This window comes from Temnothorax americanus, unplaced genomic scaffold (genome assembly GCF_048541705.1).
Source record: "Temnothorax americanus isolate GAGA-0224 unplaced genomic scaffold, ASM4854170v1 Scaffold11, whole genome shotgun sequence".
NCBI classification, from domain to species: Eukaryota; Metazoa; Arthropoda; class Insecta; order Hymenoptera; family Formicidae; genus Temnothorax; species Temnothorax americanus.
The window spans coordinates 4514396-4537745 of NW_027509242.1; the positions used below are offsets into that span (position 1 = coordinate 4514396).

A 23350-nucleotide genomic window follows, 5' to 3' on the forward strand; every position below is an offset into this window, starting at 1 on the left:
ACGTTTTCGCTAAGGAAAAATTGTTTGGCCGTAGAAACTTGTGGCTGAAAGAACTTGGAAAGTGTATGAAAAATTTCATAGAAAGATATATCAGTGGTGGAAGCTTTATTCCGCGGATGTATACCTAATGCGCATTCGACCTTTGTTCGCCAAGAAATTAATCAAGGACTTAATTACCTAAGTGCAATTAATGCGGCTGGCTTTGTACCACGCAGGTTGCTTTGATAAAGCAAACTTACCTGTTTCAAAAGAAAATCCTTTAACACAGTCATTTGAAAATGTCACTCTCGTAATCACAGTACATAATAGTCTGTTATCTGCTTCTTTATAATAAAAAGTAAAATGGAAAACGCAAGTCTCAGTAATATAAAAAAGTCGCGTTGATCATATTAAATACCAGAAATTAAATTACGTTAAAATATTAAGATTTACAGTCAAATAAATAAGTGTGCCAATATACGGTCGAGCTGGATCTTTTTGCCTAATAATATTATTCACGTGAATTTATGTGTATTCGTATTGGCATTATTATACGGCGCGTAGTTTGTTGAGCGATAAAATATATATAAATTTACGTGAATAATAACATATTATTAGGCATAAAAAATCCAGCCCGACCGTATTGGCATATTTACTCGATTGTTTACCATAATCGGACTCATTTAATGTATTAAGATTTAAACCCACAAGTGAGTGAAGGTAACTTTTTGTTCGTTAGTTCACTTGCAACGGAAACTTTATCTCTACGAAAACTTCCGTTTTAAATATTTCACAGCACGTGCACGCACGATCATCGATCGTAATCTTCTTCTTCTTCTTCCTCCTGAATTAGACTTGAGCCTGTTTTTCCAACTTTATGGCGTCTCTTCTGAGGCTTATTGTTGATCCTGTGAGCATTCATTTTTGTTTTATCGTGCGGGTAAGCCGTTAACCTTGCCCACGAACCCTCTTTCTTTGTCCGGGCTTGAGACCGGCGCGGTCCCGACTCCTGAGCTACTCACTCGTCACATACGCGAAGTAAGCATATATGGGTTAACGGCCGGGATCGAACCCGGCATTCACTGATTATTCATAAGTCGACCGTTCTCTCTAGAGCCACACGTCATGCGTCACCCCAATCGACCATAATCGTATATTAACAAAATACAAATACTATTTTCTTTTATAGTATACAAATAATACATAGACATTTTATCAAAAGAAAATTTGGAATTAGAGACAATGTAAAAACTCCACGTTGGGATCAATAAGACTCGTGGATCGAAAGCCAATGTTTTAGATGGTTATGTCAAAAAAATGGCGGTTATAGACTTTTTGGCGAGAAATGTATGACGTCTCGTGAGGTGACAATGATAGCATTGGGCATTAGAGTAACGCAGCGTAACTCACAAATGCGGCTTTAGTTCAGCATCAAAGTTTTCTTTCACACGCCGGACTCTTTTGTCACGCCATGAAACGGGAGAGAAAAATACATGCAGATCAAATATACATAAACTCACACATATACATGTCTCTGAGAAAATCTATATGTGATAATATTAAAGCATTTTCTGTCAAATATAACGATGATGATTTCTTCCTAGTAAAAGTGATAATTTCCGAATAGTCAACATCAATTATCTTATCTACTTAATTATTAAATTACACTTAAAATCCATTTAAAATTGGATGAGAAGCATTACCAATGTATATCTATACTTAGTTTACTAATTTTTAATATTAAGTAAAACTCTGTAATCAGATCTCAATTTAAATTTTGCTGATGCAAAATTCGCGGAGAACAGTGAGAAAAATAACACGTTTTTCGAGATACTTTTATATCAAAGTATCGATTTGTAACGCGATAATACGATGCCTCGTCCCCTTTGCAACATCGGCTGGCGCGTGATCGGTGATCCAGACAGACGCGATGCACCGGTGCATCGCATGCAGCAGGCGTTGCTAGAAGCCACCAGGGAATTCGCCCTGGGACCACATCGCCGGTTTCATTACATCCGAGAGAGAGAGAGAGAGAGAGAGAGAGAGAGAGAGAGAGAGAGAGAGAGAGAGAGAAAGCGAAAGAGAGAGATCATTTCCGCAACTACCGTCGTATCCACTGTTGTGGATCACCCGATACGTCCCGTCGCGCTTTAGACGCATTAAATCTGGAAAACTTCGGAATTAATTACGGCGCTTTATATCGAATCCGTCTGGCGCGTCTTAAGTTTAAGCTCGAGCTCGCTTCTCTTGTAAACAACAATTGAATTGTCAGCGGTGGCAACAAGTTGCGTGTCGTTTGGCAAATTTCTGGTTATCCGTTATTCCACACCATTTGTCGGGCATCTTGGAAACCTATGGCAGCCAATGACAATGTCTCTAACACACTTCCTAAATGGAAATATCTATAATAGGATATATTATCTTTTCATAACGATTGAATAACGCATTAAATATTCATTACTAGTTTTGCGACCCAGGATTAGATAGGCGTAGATAGAAATTAGTTCGATAGAGAATTAGGTATAATTATATGTTCTTACTAAGTAGTGTAATTATTTAAACATATTGAGCCCGGCATGATGTATATATACGCATATATTCCCCGTCAGAGAGATTATCGGAATAATATAATCTTCATTAAATTTGAATAAATTTGTTTATTTATAGATAAATTTGTGGATGTCAATTTTGTGCAAGGTATTCAAATTAAGCTACTCTTATTAAAATACAAAAAGTCACGCATACTTTATTGCAAGAGAATCATTCAGCGTCGAACGATCATTGATTTCCTCAAAATTAACAGAATTTCTGCAAAATTTTCAAGTTTTAAATCCTGCTTCTAGTTTCGGCAGATTCCGCATATGCTTCACGTTTATTCGCGCCGCCCGTTTAATGTAGGTAGATACCTGCTTGCCTTCTACGACGGTGAGTATCGTCGTTCCCTCGAATTTCAATCACACATTCGACGTTTTTCAATTATCTCCACCGGGACGGTGACGACGCGTGCGAGTGTACCATCGCTTGCGAAAATGCAAGCCGATGCGATGTAAGTGGTTGCGTACGTAACCGCGTTACATCAACCGCCGCGCGCCGCACCGATATCGTCGGAGTTCATTGATGCCACCAGGAAACTCACGATTCGGCATTTTTTTCTTAGCAGCAGCGTAGCAAAAAATTTCCAGTCTTTCGCCGGAATCTTCTCATAGGAATATGTGTTTTCTTTTTGCCTTTATCGATACGCTCAATTCTTATTTCTTATATATTCTATAGATACAATGTATGTTTAGGATAATTTTAAACAAACATGCGGAGCTACGAAATTCTCTTTAAAATAATTACGTCAAAACAAATTTCGCAATATTTCTCTTGATAATAGAAAGATCAAAAGAGTTTAATAGTTGCGAACGCTTAGAGATTTATGGTAACGGAGTAAAAAAAAAAATAAGTGATAAAAATTAATTAATTAAAATAATCACGATCGCGATTCGTGTTCTAAAGCCTTTAAAATAAAAATCCTGATAACTACGCCACTACTCGTCTATATACCATGCGCCGACATTGTGAGTTACGTTCTCTTCAGAGTTTGCAAGAAACCGAGTTGCCTCATTAGCGTTAGGTAATATCGCCGATAATAATTCTTGCATTAAGACGAGCGCCACGTTGCGCTTAAGATATCGTTATTTCAGGTTCAGGTTCTAGTTTGCGCGCCGCGAAGGAGGTCTCTCTCTCGGGCGCTGTTTCTTAAAACCCATTTAAATTTGCGAATATACATCAGCCATATTTCATCGTGAGAAATAGGATCAGTACGTCACGAGTCGTAAACGAGAAAAAATGGCATGCGATGTTAAAATAACGACGATAACGACGATAACGATCGTGCGGCATCATATGCAGTAAATATAAACGACCATAATATGCAGACGAGTTCACCGTTGATTTTCTTCCTTTTAATCTCAATATAACAGATTCGATTTTTTTTACTCAATGGTTGAAATTTAAAGCGTCAGATTAAATTAAGCACAGCGATAAATTAAACGTTAGAGATGTAAATAGATGATCGAGGTCTTGCTTTTAATTGCAAAATTGCAACGCAAATGACCAACTCAAAATCTCGCTAAGAAAAAAAAATTGCAAATTACAAACTTGCACATTGTTTCCTCATTATTACAGGAAGCCTTTATTTTATTTAATGTATAATTATTAATATTTACTTTTTTGGCTTCCTCATAGAGGAAGCTTTGTGAGCAAAGGGTTCTACTAGACAAAATTCATATATAATATATATTGCATGATATATAATCTTTTACACATATTTTATAATTTTTTATATATATTTATTTCATATATAAAAAATTTGGTTGATTAGACTAAACTTTATCAGGGTACTATGTATGTACGAAATGTCTGTAACTCCAGAACTAATTAACCAAATCTTAATTAATTATATATGAAATAGGGGTAGAAAAAACTGAAAAATTTAATAGAATTAGATATAGATCGCTATATCAAATATTGAGAAAGCTATAGGATAAAACACGCTTTTCTAAAAAAAAAAAAAAAAAAAAAATTCGAATAAAATCTATACCGGTCAACCGATTTTAATAAAATTTGAGGAGAACATACTTTCTATGATACTCTATCGATTAAAAAAAAAATGCATCCCGATATCTAAAAAATTATAGAAGTAGATGCGTGTACAAAAAATCCGTACACACACACACACACATACATACATACTTCCGGACATTTTTTACTAATATGATTTCTCGACATTTTGGAACATTCCAAACCTATTTCCATCAAAATCTCGAAAAAAAATTTTTTCACCGTCACAAAGCTTCCTCTATGAGGATACAAAATCGTTTCCGACCTGATGGGAAAAAAAAATATCCGTAAAAATTGCGAACTTTATTACGACCGTTAAATGCGCGCACCAGAATCGACGCGCAAATTACAGCCGGAGAGCGCGCTTTTCACGCGTAACACACCGTGTGTGCTGGGAGCTGTCCGAGTTTTCTTTGATAAATCCATACACACGTGCGCGCGTGTATCGGCCTTACGACCAATTAATCGCGACGGCACGCGCGACAGTCCCGATAGCACTCACATTGCACGGTAGATTATTCATCGCGCGTCGCGCGACATTAGCCTTCTTCATCTGCAACCGTTGTATCACATATACCCAGCGCGGCGTCACTACCGCCGCTTAATTTTATATCGCGCTCTCGCGTACTCGCTCGTTTGTCAAATTATCTCTTTCGCGCTGCTTCAATTATATTCGCCGGCGATGATAAGCGCGGAATTGCATTTGCGCGCATGGCGGCGCGGCGCGCCGCGGCATTGGCGAGGCACTGCACGCGAGGAACATCGACACGCCGCGTGTGTATGTACACACAATCGCGTTATGCCAGACCATGGCACGTCTCCTGTCGGGGATCATTGGCATTAACGGCTGTGCCCTTCGCGCGTAACGCCGACGTTTTGCAAAGTTAATTATCAACGAATGGGAGAACTCTCTTGCTGCACCTTTCTCTCTCTCTCTCTCTCTCTCTCTCTCTCTCTCTCTCTCTCTCTCTCTCTCTCTCTCTCTCTCTCTCTCTCGATCTTTCTATCTCTATGAGAGAGAGAGAGAGAGAGAGAGAGAGAGAGAGAGAGAGAGAGAGAGAGAGAGAGAGAGAGAGAGAGAGCAGCGCAATCGTAACTTCGTTCGTACTTGTCACAAATGCCATTGTTCAGCATCAGTTCGGGCACTATCGAGTTTTCCGCGATTAAGTCGAATCGAAGACTCCCGCATTGAATTCACGAAGCGCTCGATAAATGATATTAATGAGAGATGCGATAAATTATTCTATTTTGGAGACCCGTAATTAAAATTGATATAAGAAATAAAATCTCAACCAGGATTCTTATTCAGACATTTTCCGTGAATAGGTAATAACGTTTAAATATTATATGGCAATTACGGTAAATGTATGAATTATTATGCATTAAATAATAATGCGATTGATCTTTTTCATGAAACATACCGTACATTTAAAGCTTATAGATTTATCACTTACAGTAATCGTTAAATCAATATTTTTTATGGATTTATATCTATATTTCTTATTTTTTTCCTATCTATTTTCGTATGCTTGACATCTGAGAGACACTTGCTTTCCCATTTCAAAAAATGGTAATAAATAATATAAACTGACATTCATATACCGAATCGGATTCTCATATATCCGTTTTATATAGCTCGCTGCTTACGTCCCATTGCTACATTTCGTTTACGTGTCATTCTTATCTTCGTATTTGTGACTGAGGATTTATTCGTGGCGCCTCGGTCCGGTAAGAAAGTATTTTTCTTTGCCGGATCGTCTTATAAGTCTCATTTTTACCGTTAAGTCGCCCATGGAGCGCGCGAGACAGAAAAGGACGACGATAGGAGGCGACCGGCGGCGAGAATAATGTATATACACCGGGGGTGAGAGAGGAAGGGTAATGGAGAGAAGCGGATGGCCCTGGTAGATGTATAGGGTGTAGGTAGAGAGGCGGCATGGCATGCGCGCGGAGCTTTTCCTTTGCGCAAAGCGAAATAAACTGCCACTCGTGGTCCTCGTGGAGCTGGTGCTGCGACACCGTTTTACCGTTGCGCGTTGGTGGAAAACTGAGCGCCCGAACAGCATCAGTCGCTTAACTGCATGTTCGAGAAGGATGAGGCGGATAAGGTGGCGCGAGAAATAGGGAGGGCGGTCGAGCGGGTGGTCTTAGGGAGAAAAAAAATGTAGCGATAGAGAAAGGTATATAGAAGGAGAGCGAGAGAGAGAACGCGGTTGCCGCTGATGCCAGTGATGCCAGGCATGCAGCCGAGCGATTTCGATGGATGCTCCCCTGGCCTTTTGTAAATAGCAGATAGAAACCGTGACACGGTATCGATCAGGATGCGCGATATGTCGAAAACGAGCAAGTCGGGCACGGCGAAATGGCACGTAAGCAATGATGATAACGCGGGAGAGCGCGTTTCAGGAACCGCGCTTCACGAGACGGCGCGATAGTGTGATCCTGCTCGGATCGAAGGCACGAGAAATATTTTTTATTATACGCTTTTTCACCGGACGAAAAACGTAAACGGAAGCGATGCGTGAAGCGGTGCGATCGAACCTTTTTGTTTGCGAAAAATGTTTGTCTTGTACTTTTCGGATTTATTTCGTTTCGTTGTGGACGGTAATCCTGTTAAAAAAATAATCAAGTTTTGCGTGCAGGAAGACGTGACGGCCACAGTATAAAGATAAAGTAGAAAATATTTTTCTTTATTATATGTATAGTATATATATATATATATATATATATACTATATATACTATGTGTATATATATATATACACACGCACGTACTTTTTATATCTTTCTGCTTCGAAGATTTTTGAAAATATTCTGAAACTGTATATACGTGTATGCATATATATATCATCTGTAACTAGAAAGAATAACCGGTGAAAAGTAAACGACCATCACGAGTGGCCTTTTCAACAAACAAACCTTTCCTCCCTTCAAAGTTTTATACACTTTCCATACGAATGCAGCGTGCTTTTTCAGTTCTGGGCCCGTATTCCGTTCCTGCCTACCGACAACTGTCGGTTCAATAAGTGTCATTGCGCAGGTTTTTCATATCGTGTAAAAGCTGCGCAACGACACCGACAATTGTCGGTAAGCGGATTTTAGCGGAACAGAATACGGCCCCTGGCCCCTGGTCGCGCGCGCGCGCACACATACAAAACTCGCGCGCCACACGCTGCTCGCCGATGCATGCATATGTATATACATTACTCGTACGTCGCGCCAAAGAGCGTACCAAAGAGCGCGCACACGTGGCCTTCTGGCCGTGAACGATTCAGGGGGTCTGGTCCAGAATATCTTCCCTCGACTTATACGTGTCTCGAATGAGAAAAGGAAGCGACAGGACGGTCCAGTGCGCGCAAAGTTGCACCGGGGAAAAAGCGGCAGAGACGACACCACGTCGCGTGTCCAAGGACGAATAATTTATACGAAATTCGATTTCCTTCTGTCTTTCTCATCGTCGCGGTCGTGACACACGAGAATACCCTCGAAAAAACATACGTACGAGAACACGAAAGAAAATCGCGCAAGAGACACGTTTGTCATCCCTGAACTTCATACGAATAAATAATGCACAGGCATCAGATAGATATCGATCACCTCGTATAAATAATATTTTAACGTTTTTTTTTTAATTAAAAAGAGAAAAACGTTAACTGTCCGTGCTTCGTAAAATTTCTTTTCTCACTGATATATCGATATTTATACCGACGTTTTTACGTCAAAAGTCTGCAATTTCTCGTTCGCAGCGATAGTTATTTCGGCGCAGCAAAAATCCAATTTATGAAACAGGTGTTTCATCATTCTGTCATTCATTTTGCAAAACAGAATATGTATAAATAGCCGGTAAACACGACTTGGATTACCTGAAATTATCCGATGTTTACAAACGGTATTGTGCGAGCAATTGTAGTGCGCATTGAATGACGTTTATATAATTGTTACCCGGCAACAAATTAACTAACCGTTACGTAAATTGTATTGTAGAAGTGCCAGCCAGTCAGAGTAATGAATCGTTGAATCGAATACATATACATATAACCGGAAATCTGTATAATCGAAAACACATTTTGTCGTCTTGCTAAATAGTTTCGTTTAACGTAAATAATGTAGCATAATTATATGATAGGTAAACTTTTTTAAGTATAAAGCAATATTTCCTTAATAAAAATAATGCAAAAACATCAGTGATATCGAGATAGAGAATAAACAATGGCAGATTAAAACGATAAAAAAATAATTAAAGAATAATGATAAAATAACGAGGTTAATGAGAAATATAGTTAAAAAACATGCAATTAACATTTAAAAAAGAAATGTATGCGCAATTATAAATGCGAAAAACACACAGTTACACACGAATAAAGAGAAAGTATACGAAGAGCAGAAAACAAGAACGTTTTCAGATGGCAATTTTATAAATTCTCAATTTAAAGAAAGTGCGCAGCGCGGTTAAACGGGAATACGGTGAAATTATTTCACAAAAAAATACATCGAAAACCGAGATAAAATCGCAAGAAACTTTTCGCCGTATATTAAATGACTGAAAGTTAACAGTTGCCGGTGCGCTTACTTTCTTAATGTCGGCCGGGAGATTAAACGTCTCATCGGGAGTCTTTGGTCCGCTATTTTTAATAAAGCAGCGGCTTCTTATTACGGTATACACGTACATAGTCTATATACCACTCTCGTCCACTCTAGTTTTCCCGCAACTCCTTCATTTGCTCGTTGGATCGTAAGAAATGTTCTCTCGTGCTCCGACATTTTTATCTGTCCCGCCTTACGTTCCCCCTTCCTCATTCTTTGCGTATCACGCCGCGAATTCGTACGATGCCTGGGAGAGATACGTGAGCTTTTTTCCAAGACAAGCCGAAGGGTCCTTCCCGCGTCACCGGCAATCCGAAACTGCCCTGACGTTAGAGATAAACGTGAACGACGAGTACGACTACCGCACATTTTCGTTCTGCTGGTGAAATATAAAAGGAGAATTCCGTTTATCCGCGTAGCGATATTTTCAGGGATTTAATTATTCCTTATCTTCTTTGAATAGATATACGCGCATAGAGATGCACATATATGCACTTTGAAAAATTTATATATATATCCCCATATTAAATTAAAAATATTATTCGCAAATATATCTTGTCTATAGCGAGATTATGTTTCACATTAAATCTGATTATTATAAATTCAACAGATAAGAAATTGTTCATTATTTTACATAGTTCGAACAAGAAATTATCTATGAAGGAGATAAAAACTTGTGCTTGACAACAGTAGTAAATTAACAATAATTTCGATGTTCTTCCGATTCTTACGCAATAAATATGAAGTACATCAATTTGCTCCCTCGTTTTCTCGGGAAATTTCTGTTCTTATTATCGCATGACGTTCTTGAATATTTAAAAATACCGAGAAATATCGTTATCACTTCATAGGAGACTGCCGCTATAGTTATACATTGTTAAAATGTAAACGAAGAATTTCGCGCCTATCTTGAGAGAATATGCGCGGACGTGTTTTTAGTGTCCCGTTCCATTTAAGAACAGAGGTACAATGCCGACGGTCGCATTACGCGTGTCCCAATAGTCTCTTTCGTGAAATAATCATGTACACGGAAACACTTCCACGCGCGCCGCGGTCGAGAAGGACGCGAGTTTTTCAAATGGTTATGGCATGCATACGAATGGCATTTATTTTCTCGTCGTTTGCATATATTGTTGTTTCGAAGTAGAAAAACATGTCGTGGTTTCGCAACGATTAATAAAACATGATTTTAGATTGATATATAGTGTTATCTTGAACGGGCTTAAGCCTGAATATCGCGATTCCTTGATCTTGATTTCTTCTTTGACTTATCTCTTCAGCATGTTTGCATATACATAGCAAGATCCAAAAGTTTCCGGCTTTTTATATATCAAGGATATAAAAAAAGAATGACAAACATGAAACAACCATTTTGATTTTTCAATATAATCATTCTTTACTTCAATACATTTTTTTGGAACAATGAATTGTTTTTTTATACTTATACTAAAAAGGTATTATAAATTTTTATTCTTAAAATGGTTTAACACTACGGAGATCATTCCTTCATCATTTGCTCTACAGCACCGACTAAACCTCAAGTGATTATCTTTTAAATTGAAATTCGATTTGCGTGGAAGAAAATTGACTAATGATAAAGAAATGATCTCTTTTTTCGTAGTGTTAAGCCGTTTTAAGGACAAAAGAATATTTTTTAGTGGTATAGAAAAATTAATTCATCATTCTAAAAAGTGTATTAAAATAAAAGGTATAATTATATTAAAAAAGAAAAATGATTCCTTCATTTATCACCTTTTCTATATTCTTGGGCCGGAAATTTTTGGGCCTTAAGTTACCACGTATATTGAAAATTTGCTTTAATAAAAAAAAACGCATTGAATCAGACCTATTAGCATACAAGTTTATTAACTGATTTTTGCCTGGTGAATAATCCGCGGCACCAAGTCAATCATACATTTTAATTTATTTTCTAAACATTCAAAATATCTCATTGTATTCTCGACTTCGCTAATTGACGCGATTTGTTCGAATTTCCACAAGCGTTGTAAAATCGATCAGACATGTCTGCCGTGATATCGACGCGCTGTCGACTCTAATTTTATCCGATAAATGCATTTCATTCTCTCTGCGCAAACGATGGAAGGTTAAAGACCTTTTCTCTGACAATTATTTTCACGAAGCTGTTACGCTCGATGTCCGTAAGTCCTGTCCGTGACAGGATAACGTCGCTGTTGGCGATAATAGCGGCAACGACCGACCGGGAAACAAACGAGAAATCGATTTGAATTATTAAGGCAGAGGAAATATGACGACGACACGGGGGTATCGATAGAGAGTAAAGCGAAATACAATTATATCCGTTTACCGGTGCGGGATCGGGAAAATTCCGTTACGCGCGTAATTAACGGCGCAGATTGATCCCGCGTTTGTGCGCGCGCGTTTGCATACGTCGGGTATGCGGGAGAAATACGCGGGGGCCCCTCCGTGAAAAACACACACGAGCTCGCGTTTACAAAATAGGCGCATCCGGGCGTGAGAATTTACCGGCTTGATGTCGCTCGTTGAGGGGAACCTAAAGCCGTCTGTATTACCGATCGAACGCAATTTTTTAATACACGCATATTTTTCAATTTGTTTTTGCGGAATTAAAAATTCTTTTCCAAAGTCAAAGTATATGCAGTAAATGTTTTCCACGCCGAACGATTTTACGCCGAGAACGAAAATAATTTCAGAGATTTAAATCTTCGTTACCTAAACTCTAAGGATAATAAGACGTCGACTCGTGACAACATTTGCTTCGTATAAGAATTTTACAATTTGTTACAAAATGAGATCCGCGTAAAGAATGGATTATACGAAGGAATAACATACCGTTTTCAGAATTATAGACTTAAATACCTAACAAAAAAGGTATGTGCGCCGTGAAAAACAATTAAAATGAATGTGCATTAGTGCATAATACTTTAACTTTAAAAATAAATTTTTTAAATCTGCAATGTATAGCCAATAAAAAAATAAATTTGTTTTAAAAAAGTCGCGTTCGATCGGTAATACAGACGGCTTTAGGATCCCTTTAACGATCGCTCGAGATTTGCGCGCGCGATTTTCACCGATGATCCATTTGACCCGCGGCGTAGATTATCGTCGACGGTGTCTGCCGCGTATTTTCAGCGTCACCGGTATGCGCGGAGCGTATAATGAACGCGGACGTGTGCAACGAGAAAGATTGGATTTGACGGATATGACGACTTAGTAATGTGCCCGCGCCCGCGATGGCCGTTTTATTAAAAGCCCGGCGCAGATGTAAAACCAGAGAACCTTATACCCCCTCGAGAACGAATTAAGAATTTGCATGGCACATCAAGGCTAATATCATTTTAACGGTGCTATTTTCCTACGCGTGAACTCGCATAAAAAAGTGATCCTACGTACGTTTATTGTCGCGTAAAATATTCAATTTTTTTTTCACTAACGTTATATTTTATTAATCGATATTAATCGTTATAATAATGATTATCTATCATTAGAGTGCTACATAAAACTATTTGCGTTTAACCAAAATTTTAGTACGTATTATTATGTGTAAAAAAGATTTTCTTCATTGTATTTTTTATCACACTGTGTGAAATAAGCTGTAAATCTAACTTCCTAGGAAGTCGTAGAAGATTTCTGAAAGAGACATTTATAATATGAATGAGCGGAATACAGTAGGAGTAGTAAGATGCTTTTTCTTTTAATATACTATTTATAGAAAAGTAGGTCACATCTCGAGAGGCTCTACCTTTTCATCAAATCATTGAGCATTCATCAGTAGAAAGGTCAGTAAAAATATTGACTCGAAGAATTCTTTATTATGGTAATTACATAATTTACAATTTATACGCACAGAGAGATCCATCAGAGAGTTCAAGTTAATTACAGTATATATACTGACTTTCTAAATAACACTGACGAGATCGTGCGTCTTATTTTTTAAAATAATCACAAAGATAAAAAAACAAAAATTCCACAGTGGACGACGGTTATAGTACAAAACCAAACAGAAAGAAAAAACGTAATTTTATTTCACCCAAGAAGAATCCCGCCGAGTAAATGGATCAACGCCAATCGAACGTTCGCGAGCGTTCTCGCGTTTCGCAAAGCAGAAAGAAAAATTCATTTTCGAACGAACGTTTGTCATCGGAAGCGAGTTGATGCGCCGCGCGCCGGGAGCCGTCACGGAATTAACTTTACGATGCACTCGCGAACGCACTATTGCATTCCGGTCATGGCAAGCGAGGCGTGCCGCCCGCGATACGTACACTATACGAATGCGATCCGCATACGCGTGCATGGGAGGGTAAAAAGAATAGCGCGGTCGATGGATGGGTCCCGACGAAAGGTCGCAATTTCGCGAACTCACTAGAAGTACTTCAAGTACTATAGAACTAGACCGTCGTCCCTCAAAAATCGAGCACGTCGCGCGCCGCGCCGGAAAGGTCGCGCGCGCATAACGAAAACTAGCTTCGTTCCGCGCTTCGCGAAACTAGTTTACGCGGAAGTCTGTCGGACGAGTGCATATTGTCGCGCTTAATAACTTCCGCATAATTTACCGACGGGTGAGAAAGAGAGGAAGGAGAGAGAGAGCGAGAGGAAAGGACATTGTCGATGGCGCGGGAACGCTAGTATACCGGGCCAACAAATGTCATTGTCGGGGTGTGATCAACCGCTCTCGCGCAGAACCCCCGAAAGTCGAGCTTTCGCGACGTCGACGGGGCGTTACACAACGTAATACCCAACGTACGACCGCGTAAATTAACTTTAAGTACAGTTTCGAGATCGTGAGTTTGTAATTCGAGTTACGGCACGCTTTGCATTTTAAGTACCACGCCCATGCGGGGCCCTCGTCGGAACCGACTCGGTCACGATTATTCCCAAGCAGGAGCCGAGTATTTTTCGTATCTTGCCGCTGGAATTTTCCCGGATTGCGCCGAGGAATATCGCGGGTTACGCTCAGAAAATTTTAATTAACGTACAGTGCTCTCGCACGACACGACAGTCGACTTCGTTTATCTTTATCGAACTTCGCGATTTCGCTGATTGTGAGATCTGTCATAGATGTTTCGTCATTTTCGTTAGCGAGCGGGTTTTGTCTAACAAGAATAGAATTCGTTGATACGAATAAATATATGAAGTGTGAGATCTTACGTTAAACCGTAAAAATTATCCTTTCGCATGCCAAAATTTTAATTTATTTCATTTCAAGATAAATGAAATTATTTTTATAAAAAAAAAAACCATTTAAATCAAGTGAAGATGCATTTACACGTTAATTAAGCTATCAGACTCTTATAATAGGCGGCAAAAAAGTTAAATCAGACCTCTCCAAATTCTCGCAAAACACCTTCTCTGTATCGTTTCTTTAAAGAGACGGAAAAAAAGAAACACAGAGAAAAACAGGCTAAGACTATAAATTGCCATTTAAACATGTATTCGTTATATCCGTGTCTCGTTAGTAGATTTTAATCCTATCGTTAAGAGTCACCGCGAATAAAAATAAGGAGCCTCTCTGCCTTTTCTTTTTCGAATTGGACAGGTCTGAGTTTGTGAGTTAAACTTTCTATTCGTGCATCATCATATTTCGACTTACAGGTGACGATCAGGTGAGCGCTGGCGCGGATTGGCTTGATCCGCAGATATCGTCCGACTTGACACTCGTACTCGCCGTCGTCGGTTAGAGACGCGTCGGTGATTCTCAGATTGAAAATACCGGCGTTCTGATCGCCGATCAATTTTAGCCTGGGATGGCCCACGATTTCGCCGTCTGCAACATCAATTCGGGATCGTTTATATGCGTTATATCACGTTGCGCGTTCTCGGGCAACGATCGATCGATGTAAATTAACCGATTATAGGTAACATTTTTCAGCCTCGTGGCTGAGGAGCTTCGTAATTCATAAAGCGGGTGCGCGGCTAATATCTCGGCTTTAATTTCAGCTCTGTTTATTACGCGCTTATTTGGCTGGTATGCGAGCACTCTCGGCAAAACGATGCGATTACGATAGGCGGAAGCCGATGAGACCGCTGAGTAATTAACCGCTCACCGTCGATGGTCCCGCTCTCGGACGAGGCTCCTCTTTACAGTCACGCTTAAATAACAAATCCACAACGTTGCTACGTTCCTTAAGTTAGATCGTAAAAATCGTATATACTAATGTAAGATATATACATAGAGAAGGGAGATTAAATTCTTCTTTGCCCATCCTTATTTTATCTTTATTCAGATTTTGCTATCGTGCACAGAAATTTTCAACATTCTGAAAACTAATATCAATAAATGTTCAACAGTTGCTAGTTTTTAAGCTAATCGTCAATCAATTATAAATTAAAAGTTCGACAAATAAAATATCTTTTTTGGAAACGGAAAATTTTGTTAAAATAATTTAGTCATCGTCTGAAAATTAAATTAAAAGCTTTGTACTTTAAATTAACAGCTTTATTGAAATAAAAACGTCTGCATTTATGTATTTAATATTTTTCTTTTATCTCTCTGTAAAATTCTATAAAAAATTTGAGTATTATACTAAAATTTTGTCTAATAAAATTTCAATTAATATAGTTTGAAGGTTTAATGTGAGAGAAATAGACTGTAAAACCACTTTATGTGGGATACGTGTTTGTGGACTGCGTATAATCGTAACGTATATACGGCGACGTAAATCCGCGGATAAAGCAAAAAACAACAGGAGTAGGCACTGGTGATTCTTGATTAGTGTGTTAATATGTTGCCCGAAAATGTCCGTGCGTAAAACAATCCCGCGTAAAGCGGAGACCCAATTTCCTATTAAAAATATAAGCAGCTTTTGTGCGCGGTTTTAATTGGTGAATTTAGATCCGAGTGGGTTTTCCCGAGGCGTTAATTGCGCAAATACAGGATTACCTGTCTTCACTGAATTTAACAATGCACGATTTGCTCTGTATGCATTTTATCTTCGTTATTATCAATATATCTATATCGAACGACTTTTCGGATCATTCTCTTTTTAAGTGGATTTATTGGAGCCAAACGCGAATTGGTAAAGACAGATAAATTTTATTTTACAAAGGAAAATATCGAGATAAATGCAACTTTCAATTAAAATTGCACTATACCTGTGGCATTGCAATATTTATGCCTACGATATATGCATAACACTTTGAGAAACTTGTCTCAAAATCATGTTTTCCTGAAGAAACCGTAATTGGCCGTTCTTATCATAATTTTTCAATACTTTCATATTTCACGTTATTCAAGATTCAAACTGGAGAGCGTTAATACCGGGGGAAAAACTGGTCTAATCAGTTTCCTCTTATGAGTATAATTGGCGTTCAATTATAGGTTGGAGAGGAAATCAGAAAGTAACGATCCTTCTTCAACGCCGTTCAATAAATTTTAAATTAGACTCTGCTGGATCTTAAAATCCGATTTTTGTGAAAAAAGTAATAAATAATAAAATATAGAAAACAATATTTTTTTCAATTAATGATAATCCTGAAATTTTATTCTAAATCTCTCATAATAAAATAATTACTGCTGATATATGCCTTGATATTTTCGTTGAGAAAAATAGTTCCTTCTTCGGAGCAGTGAATCTGGTGGCTTCTCCGAAAGACGATGTTTGAGAAAAAAGAGTGGTCACGGTTGTACAATTTATATTTCAATTTATCGTATACTCACTCGGTTGTATGACGTAAGCAAATCCGTCTTTGACCCATTGGACGGTACCAACTCGGTTCCCCACCTCGCAAGAAATTATCACCTCGCCACCTTCCAGCACGGAACTGTTACTCGGCCTGACCCGAAAATATTGTCCCTCGCCTGTAACAAAATGATAACAATTATTTCGATTCGGAAGCTGCGCTTCTTTGGAGGGACAATATATAAGCTCGTGTGCTTCCGCATGCCGCCGCTTTGCCTGCGTTTTATTCGCTCGATAGAGTAAAGCAAAGTAGGGTGATGTGCCGTAAGCTATAAAATTATGTTTACATCGTGTTTTCTCCTCGCAGAAATCGTCTGCGTAAGATTTATGCATATACCTATTTGCATAAACAAGTATTGCGAGTCAATGACTGATTTTATGATTATGCTTTGATGAATCCTCGAATCTTAGACATGCTTAAAAGTATATAACTCCCTTATACACTCATAAAAAATAAAATTACAGATAAATTAATCGCATATTTTACATGAAGAATCGTAATAAATAAATCCATCGATGAATATTTCAATTAAAAAAGCAAATTATTTTTATATATTTATAAACACAGACAGAGAAACAGAAAATGCCAGTTCACACATCGTATATTTATATAATCTTTAGAATTAAAGTATTATACTTGTAAAAACAAATAAAATGCAACATGTAACATAATATAAACATTTTCGTTAAAACTTCAACTCGCAATTCGTACGCATTAAACAGCACAAACAGGTTTATGAAAAATCTCAAGTTTTACGATACTTGTCATCAATTTTTTTGTTTTAAGAGAAAAGAACGAGCGGCCAATTAGTGGCAAAAGGGTATAAACGTAAAAAACGAGTCCAGTTAGAAACCCGTAACTTCGGAATCGATAACCGCGCGTATAGCGGCTAATAACCGTGCGGTTATCCAGCATTTATCGCGCAACGGCACGTCCACTTCCGATTCCGTCACTCGCTCGTAATCCACGACTTCACGTTCAGTTGCGTCGATCGTTTTGGTTAATTAACTTTAATTGCATATTACGCGGGTCCTTTTTGCTCCTCGTACCCGCTGATTATCACGCGAGTCAAGGAAGCGTTTCGCGTATCAACTATGCTAACCTACGTCGACGTAACCGTTCCAGCAGCGCTCGTACCAACAATAATAAGTTTGCCGAGGATCAAACTATCCCGCTAGCTCGGTATAATTTCTCAATTTTTAGCAGACGATAGTGAGGTTCTAATTGCTTCTTATTGAGCATCGTAAAGATGCACCCCTATGCCAAAACGCGGATCGATTAGGCGCGCAACTGGCGGAGCAACGAAAGAGAGAGAGAGAGAGAGAGAGAGAGAGAGAGAGCACAATAATTATGCCGATAATGTCGGCGATCACGCAAGCCGCTAAGCTCTCCGATACCGCCGCGCTGAAAGAATTAAGGTAATCGGACGGGTTTGGCTTCGATACGATCGATAATCCCTTTACCGCGTGGTATATTCCACGTTTGTACCGCAGCACCACGGTATCGTAATATACACACGAAATCGGTCCGCGTTATACGCATTACATCGCGCGAGTATTTCTGCCCTTTGTCCCGTGTGCCGTGGCGTTAAGAGCGAATTCACCACGGTTCTTATCGTGTCAACTGACGAATTTGAATTAATTATGCGATTATATCAATGGTGGTAAACAATTAACGGAAATTATAATTTGGCATAATTCAATAAGACATAAATATACTGGCTTTGCCTCCTGATCGCGATTTAGTCCTCTCACATTTTTCTCTCTTTCTCCCCTTTTTTCTCTTATCAGTTTGAAAAATCGTACATTTATTTTTACGTATATCAAACTATTAAATATCTATGTAAATACGTATATTTCAACAGTTTTTCCATATGGCGGGGCTTATCATGATACATATGAATTGTTGATGCATATATTGCAGCAAAAATGAAAAGATTGGTACAGGCCAGGTGAAGTGATTTACAATTGAATTCATATTGAAAATGGCATGGAGCTCACGTTTTTTGGTCAAATTGAATCAACGATGCTTTTCAATACCTCAACTCTCTACTCGTGTTTTAAAAGGGTCACGTGTTTATCATTTATCATCGCATTGATTCTCGTGGATCCCGTGTTAATTTTGAAAATGGCACAGATTATAAATTATAGCTGCTAATTTGAGCGTATGAATATCGATTTTTCTTGATCAGTTAGTTTTATTGCAAAGTGGGATGAAAAACATGATGAATAAAGCACCAACGTTGCTGTTATACTATCGATTTTCATTTGATTGAACGCATTTTAACGACTTCGCAGTATCTCAATAACAACAATGTAGCTGTGTAAACAACAAATATGAACTAAATTTTATTTAAAATAAAATGAAATAATATTTTAAGATTAAATTAACACATATTGCATAGCAAATTTCTCCGTAAACAAATAGAATTGTTAGTTAATTTAATTTAATTATCTATATATGTACACGCGCGCCCTGCGCGAATTTCATATAAATATAGTGTCTTATGACTGTTACAGCTGTTAGAGCTGTTAGATCAGTTGGAGTCTATTTTCTCGAATACGATTTTCACGCTTGCCGTAAAACAGAACAAATTGCTTTCGTAGCCTAAGCGAGCGATACAGCAATCGTGCCGTTGTAAAAACTCAGGTGTCGTAATTAGTGGTGTCCGCCAAGCGCGAACGAGTGCCCGGCGCGTTCCTCGCGCGTGTATTTTTCAAAAGGCGATTAATTTTCGCGAAACAGATTGCATTTGCTGGGTAGTAGTTAGTGAATTCGCGATGACGTGTCTAAGCGAAAACTCATTGGTGCAATACGCATACGCATGATTCGTCCGGGATGATCGTCCTAGAGTGAACCGTGTAAATTGGGTTTCGAGCGGTCGCCTATAGCTTGGTTCGAATTTACGTGCAGTCCCGCCGTCCAAATGCAACGTCAATAAAATATAGGTGAGTCGGCCCGGCCCGGCCGGAGGTCTAAACGCGATTCGACTGGCGTCGTTTAATTTTTTAGCACAGACCCGTTCGGTCGACGCTCCGATTCGTCCAAAGGGATTCAATGATTGGGCGCGATTGTGGAGAACGGATTAAAACGACGCTGCGCGCCCGGCCGCGGTCGGCGAACGAGAATTCGAAAACAAACGAGCGACGAGAGATACGAAAATAAAGTTATAATTGAGTCCACATCGCGGGTTTCCGACATTACCCGAATAAAAATTTCATTTAGGCAAAAAGGCACGGATAAGTAAAAAAAAAAAAAGAGAAATTACTTTATCTCCACCTGCGGGATAAATGTTTCATTCGAATGGGAGTTTATTCAGAGTTAAAATCTATATCTGTGGCTCTTTATTTGATTGTAAAATTTACTTTTGATCATAACAGATAATTTATTATATTTACAGTATCAAAAATAATTTGTCATATTTCGTTTGATAATTAAAAAAATTATTAATCAAATCTTTAGAAACAGATATACGCGGCAAAATTAAACGAGAAAAAAAAGAAAGTTGTTCTCCAGAGATTATTTTCTAAAGAAAGCAATATATATATTCAAATGTAATTGGTTTTATACACTCGATATTAAAAGCTACGTATCTTTTTCGTGTTTAAAGCTTTGTTACGAAAAATCTCAAATCTTTTTCGATTCTCGATTTCTCTTTTTGATACAAAAAGCAAATATTGGTAAATCTTTCGGAATGTGCTGATAGAACATAAATCTTTAAAAATATAACGCAGCGTTATAACTATTTTATACTGCCGCGAATGTATACAAAGCCGGCTTTAACAGCCGAAAAGACGATAAATAATTGTCACGGCAGCAAACACAAGCTCCACAGACACGCGGAGAGCGTGAGCGTAACGCCGCGCGAAGTGTAACAATGCTTCGGACGATTGCTTAAGTAAAATTTATCTTAACGCGCCAAAGCTTTCAGCGGGCTCTTAATTGACGCAGAACGGAGAACGCGCGTAATCGGCCTAGAGAGCGAAATAAACATTTCAGCCGAGGAAGAAAGAAAGGTAGAAGGAGGGAGAAAAAGAGAGGGAAAAAAAGCGGCAAGTCTGCCGTATGAATTACGCGATTATCGGCTTCGCGAACCTTTTCCCGTTCAGTCCGCATTGCGCTACGCGCAACGCAGCTTTATGCACAACTGCTGTATTCTAATAAGAGTGCACTGTACATCACGCCGGGAACGTTCGAAGTGTTTTCCGCGTATTTTCGCGTAAATTCATTCGTGGACAAAAAATGTCGAGCCATCATCAATTGTTTTTGAATTATAAATTATTGGAGATGTCATTTGCATGTGCACGTGACAGAGACTTTCGGGAATTAATTTTCAGAACGTATAAAAATTAATCGCAAAATTTAACACATTATCTCTTATTTATTTAATTGAATTTAAATAACAATTATTTTGACGTGATTTCTTATTCGACCCGTTAGTCGCGAAAATACCCGACAGACGAGACGATAGAGAGTTTACCAGAAAATACGGAGTCGAAGGGAAATTTTTGCGAAGGGAAAAAGTCGACTGCAAATTGGCGGAAGGACGAGAGGGAAGTGCACCGGTGGAATCCGGTATATACGTACATATACATCCGGTGTATACGGCTTAGACTCACCCGGTTTGTTTATTTCAGCACGAGCTCGGATTAAATCGCGCTGCATGTTCTTGTTTTTCGCTGCGCGAAAAGTGTCGCTCGGTAGACAGCGCGACACTTTTCGCGACGTCACCGGGCGTCCGCGTAAATTCCGCGATTAATCACCGGCGCGTGCCCACCGATCAATTATTGAACGCGCGCGCGGGTTTTTTCTCTCCTCGTTGAAACATATCGTTGCTGTTGGCTTTCGTTTGCGCGAGCCGTACATATTTACCTTTCCACCGTATTACCGCGGCAATTCTATGTAGATCTCACTTCCTTCCCGCGCTCGGCTATTAGAATTTCAAGCGTGGATCCGGCTGACGGAATTTTCGATAAAATCACTCCGCCCGCCGTCCTTCTTCCCGGTTCTTAGAAGAGAGATGAAATCGGCGTGCTTCTTAAGCCCTATTCATTGCCCGATCAGCTCGTTTTATCCGTTTTAATTTATATTAATTTTAGAGGCGAAGGGAAAAGAATCGACAATCCGTTAATTCAAAAATAAAAAATAAAACGCGTCCTCGAGAATTTAAACAGGAATTAAATCGTGTTTGCGAACGTATATATTTTATATTATAATTTTGTTTTTATAATTTTCCTGTCATTCGTCAAAGTCTCGATTAGAGAAAGGATTAATTTTCAACATTAAAAAAGTCCCGACGATAAGGAGGAACCCTCTGATACTTGATTGTATCAACATCACAAATTTGCTCCTGACAATTGTATATCCCCTAGGAGAGGCATTCATCCTCGAGATTCCGTCGTTAGCTGAAAACACACCCCCGTGTTGTTCCGTTTATCTCCCGCCATCGCCAGCCAAATATTAACGTCGTTAAATTCGCAGGCATAACAAATTTCGCCGACGCGTTTCGCGCTTTCTTGTCCCGATCGGATGGATTCTGTCACCCGCAATGAAAAGGTAGCATAATGACTAAGGGGGAAGAGGGAAGAAGGGGGCAGGATGCAGAATCTCACCCCTTCTTTCTGCCTCTCCTATTCTATAGGGAAACGACGATCCTCCGCTTCCACCGCCACCTTCCCCCACCCCTTCTTCTGCGCTCGAAAATGCGATTTCCAGCATTGCGACGACATCTAATTCAATCCGCGCTCGTTTCTTCCCAGCTTTTGTGTCTGCCTTAAGTTTCAGTCTTAACACAAATTTACGCTCTCGGACGATTTATCACGAATCATCCAAATCGAAAAAGATGAGTCGTAATGCGCAATGGTTCGGCAAAAAGCTAGTAGTTCGCGGCAGAGGAAATCGGAGATTATATATATAATATTTCTTCGTGTCGTGTTCGGATCGTTTTGGATTGAGGATTCGATTTCATCATAATTTTGATGTGGTCACAAATTTTAATTCCATATATGTATATAATCCATAAATCATATCCATATTAATTCACACGCGAAACACGTTAATCAAAATATATCTGAATATTTTATATCATAAATTATGGAATTAGATTATCTAATGCACCCCCCTCTCTACGGTACATCGGAAATGCATAATCACCGAGAATATGTCGATTTCAATCCCCGTTTCGCGTGACCGTGTGCATGGAAATATAGAAACTATTTCGTTCCGAAAAGTCCGTGAATAACAATTAAATTATGAGAGTGCGTCAGAGTCGCGCGAAAAAGCTCTCGTTGCACACGAGTTCACTTTCGACGGCGGAAGTTGAAGTAAAAAGTCGTTCGATCCGATGTGCATTCACTTTGGATAATTCCGATCCGGCATTCGTGTTCAAGCGTGCAAACCCCGCCTTTAGCCGGGGCAGAAAAGAGATCTCGCGATCGAGGAAGAGTGTGAAAGAGCCGCGCCAAGCCTCCAGCTCCTTTTTGCCGTTTCGTGCGCGCCGCGCC

General features: G+C 39.1%; 1 protein-coding gene across 3 annotated transcripts in view; it reads right to left on the reverse strand.

Annotated features, from left to right (window-relative positions):
* Sns (sticks and stones) overlaps positions 1-23350 on the reverse strand; it is a 279018-nt gene that overhangs the window by 53866 nt on the left and 201802 nt on the right. For all 3 annotated transcript variants that reach the window (XM_077420590.1, XM_077420580.1, XM_077420599.1), the window contains exons 2-3: positions 16825-16965; positions 14758-14931 (exon numbers count right to left, since the gene is read on the reverse strand). In XM_077420590.1, the coding sequence (XP_077276716.1) occupies positions 14758-14931; positions 16825-16965 (315 nt within the window). The remainder of the gene's footprint in view (positions 1-14757; positions 14932-16824; positions 16966-23350) is intronic.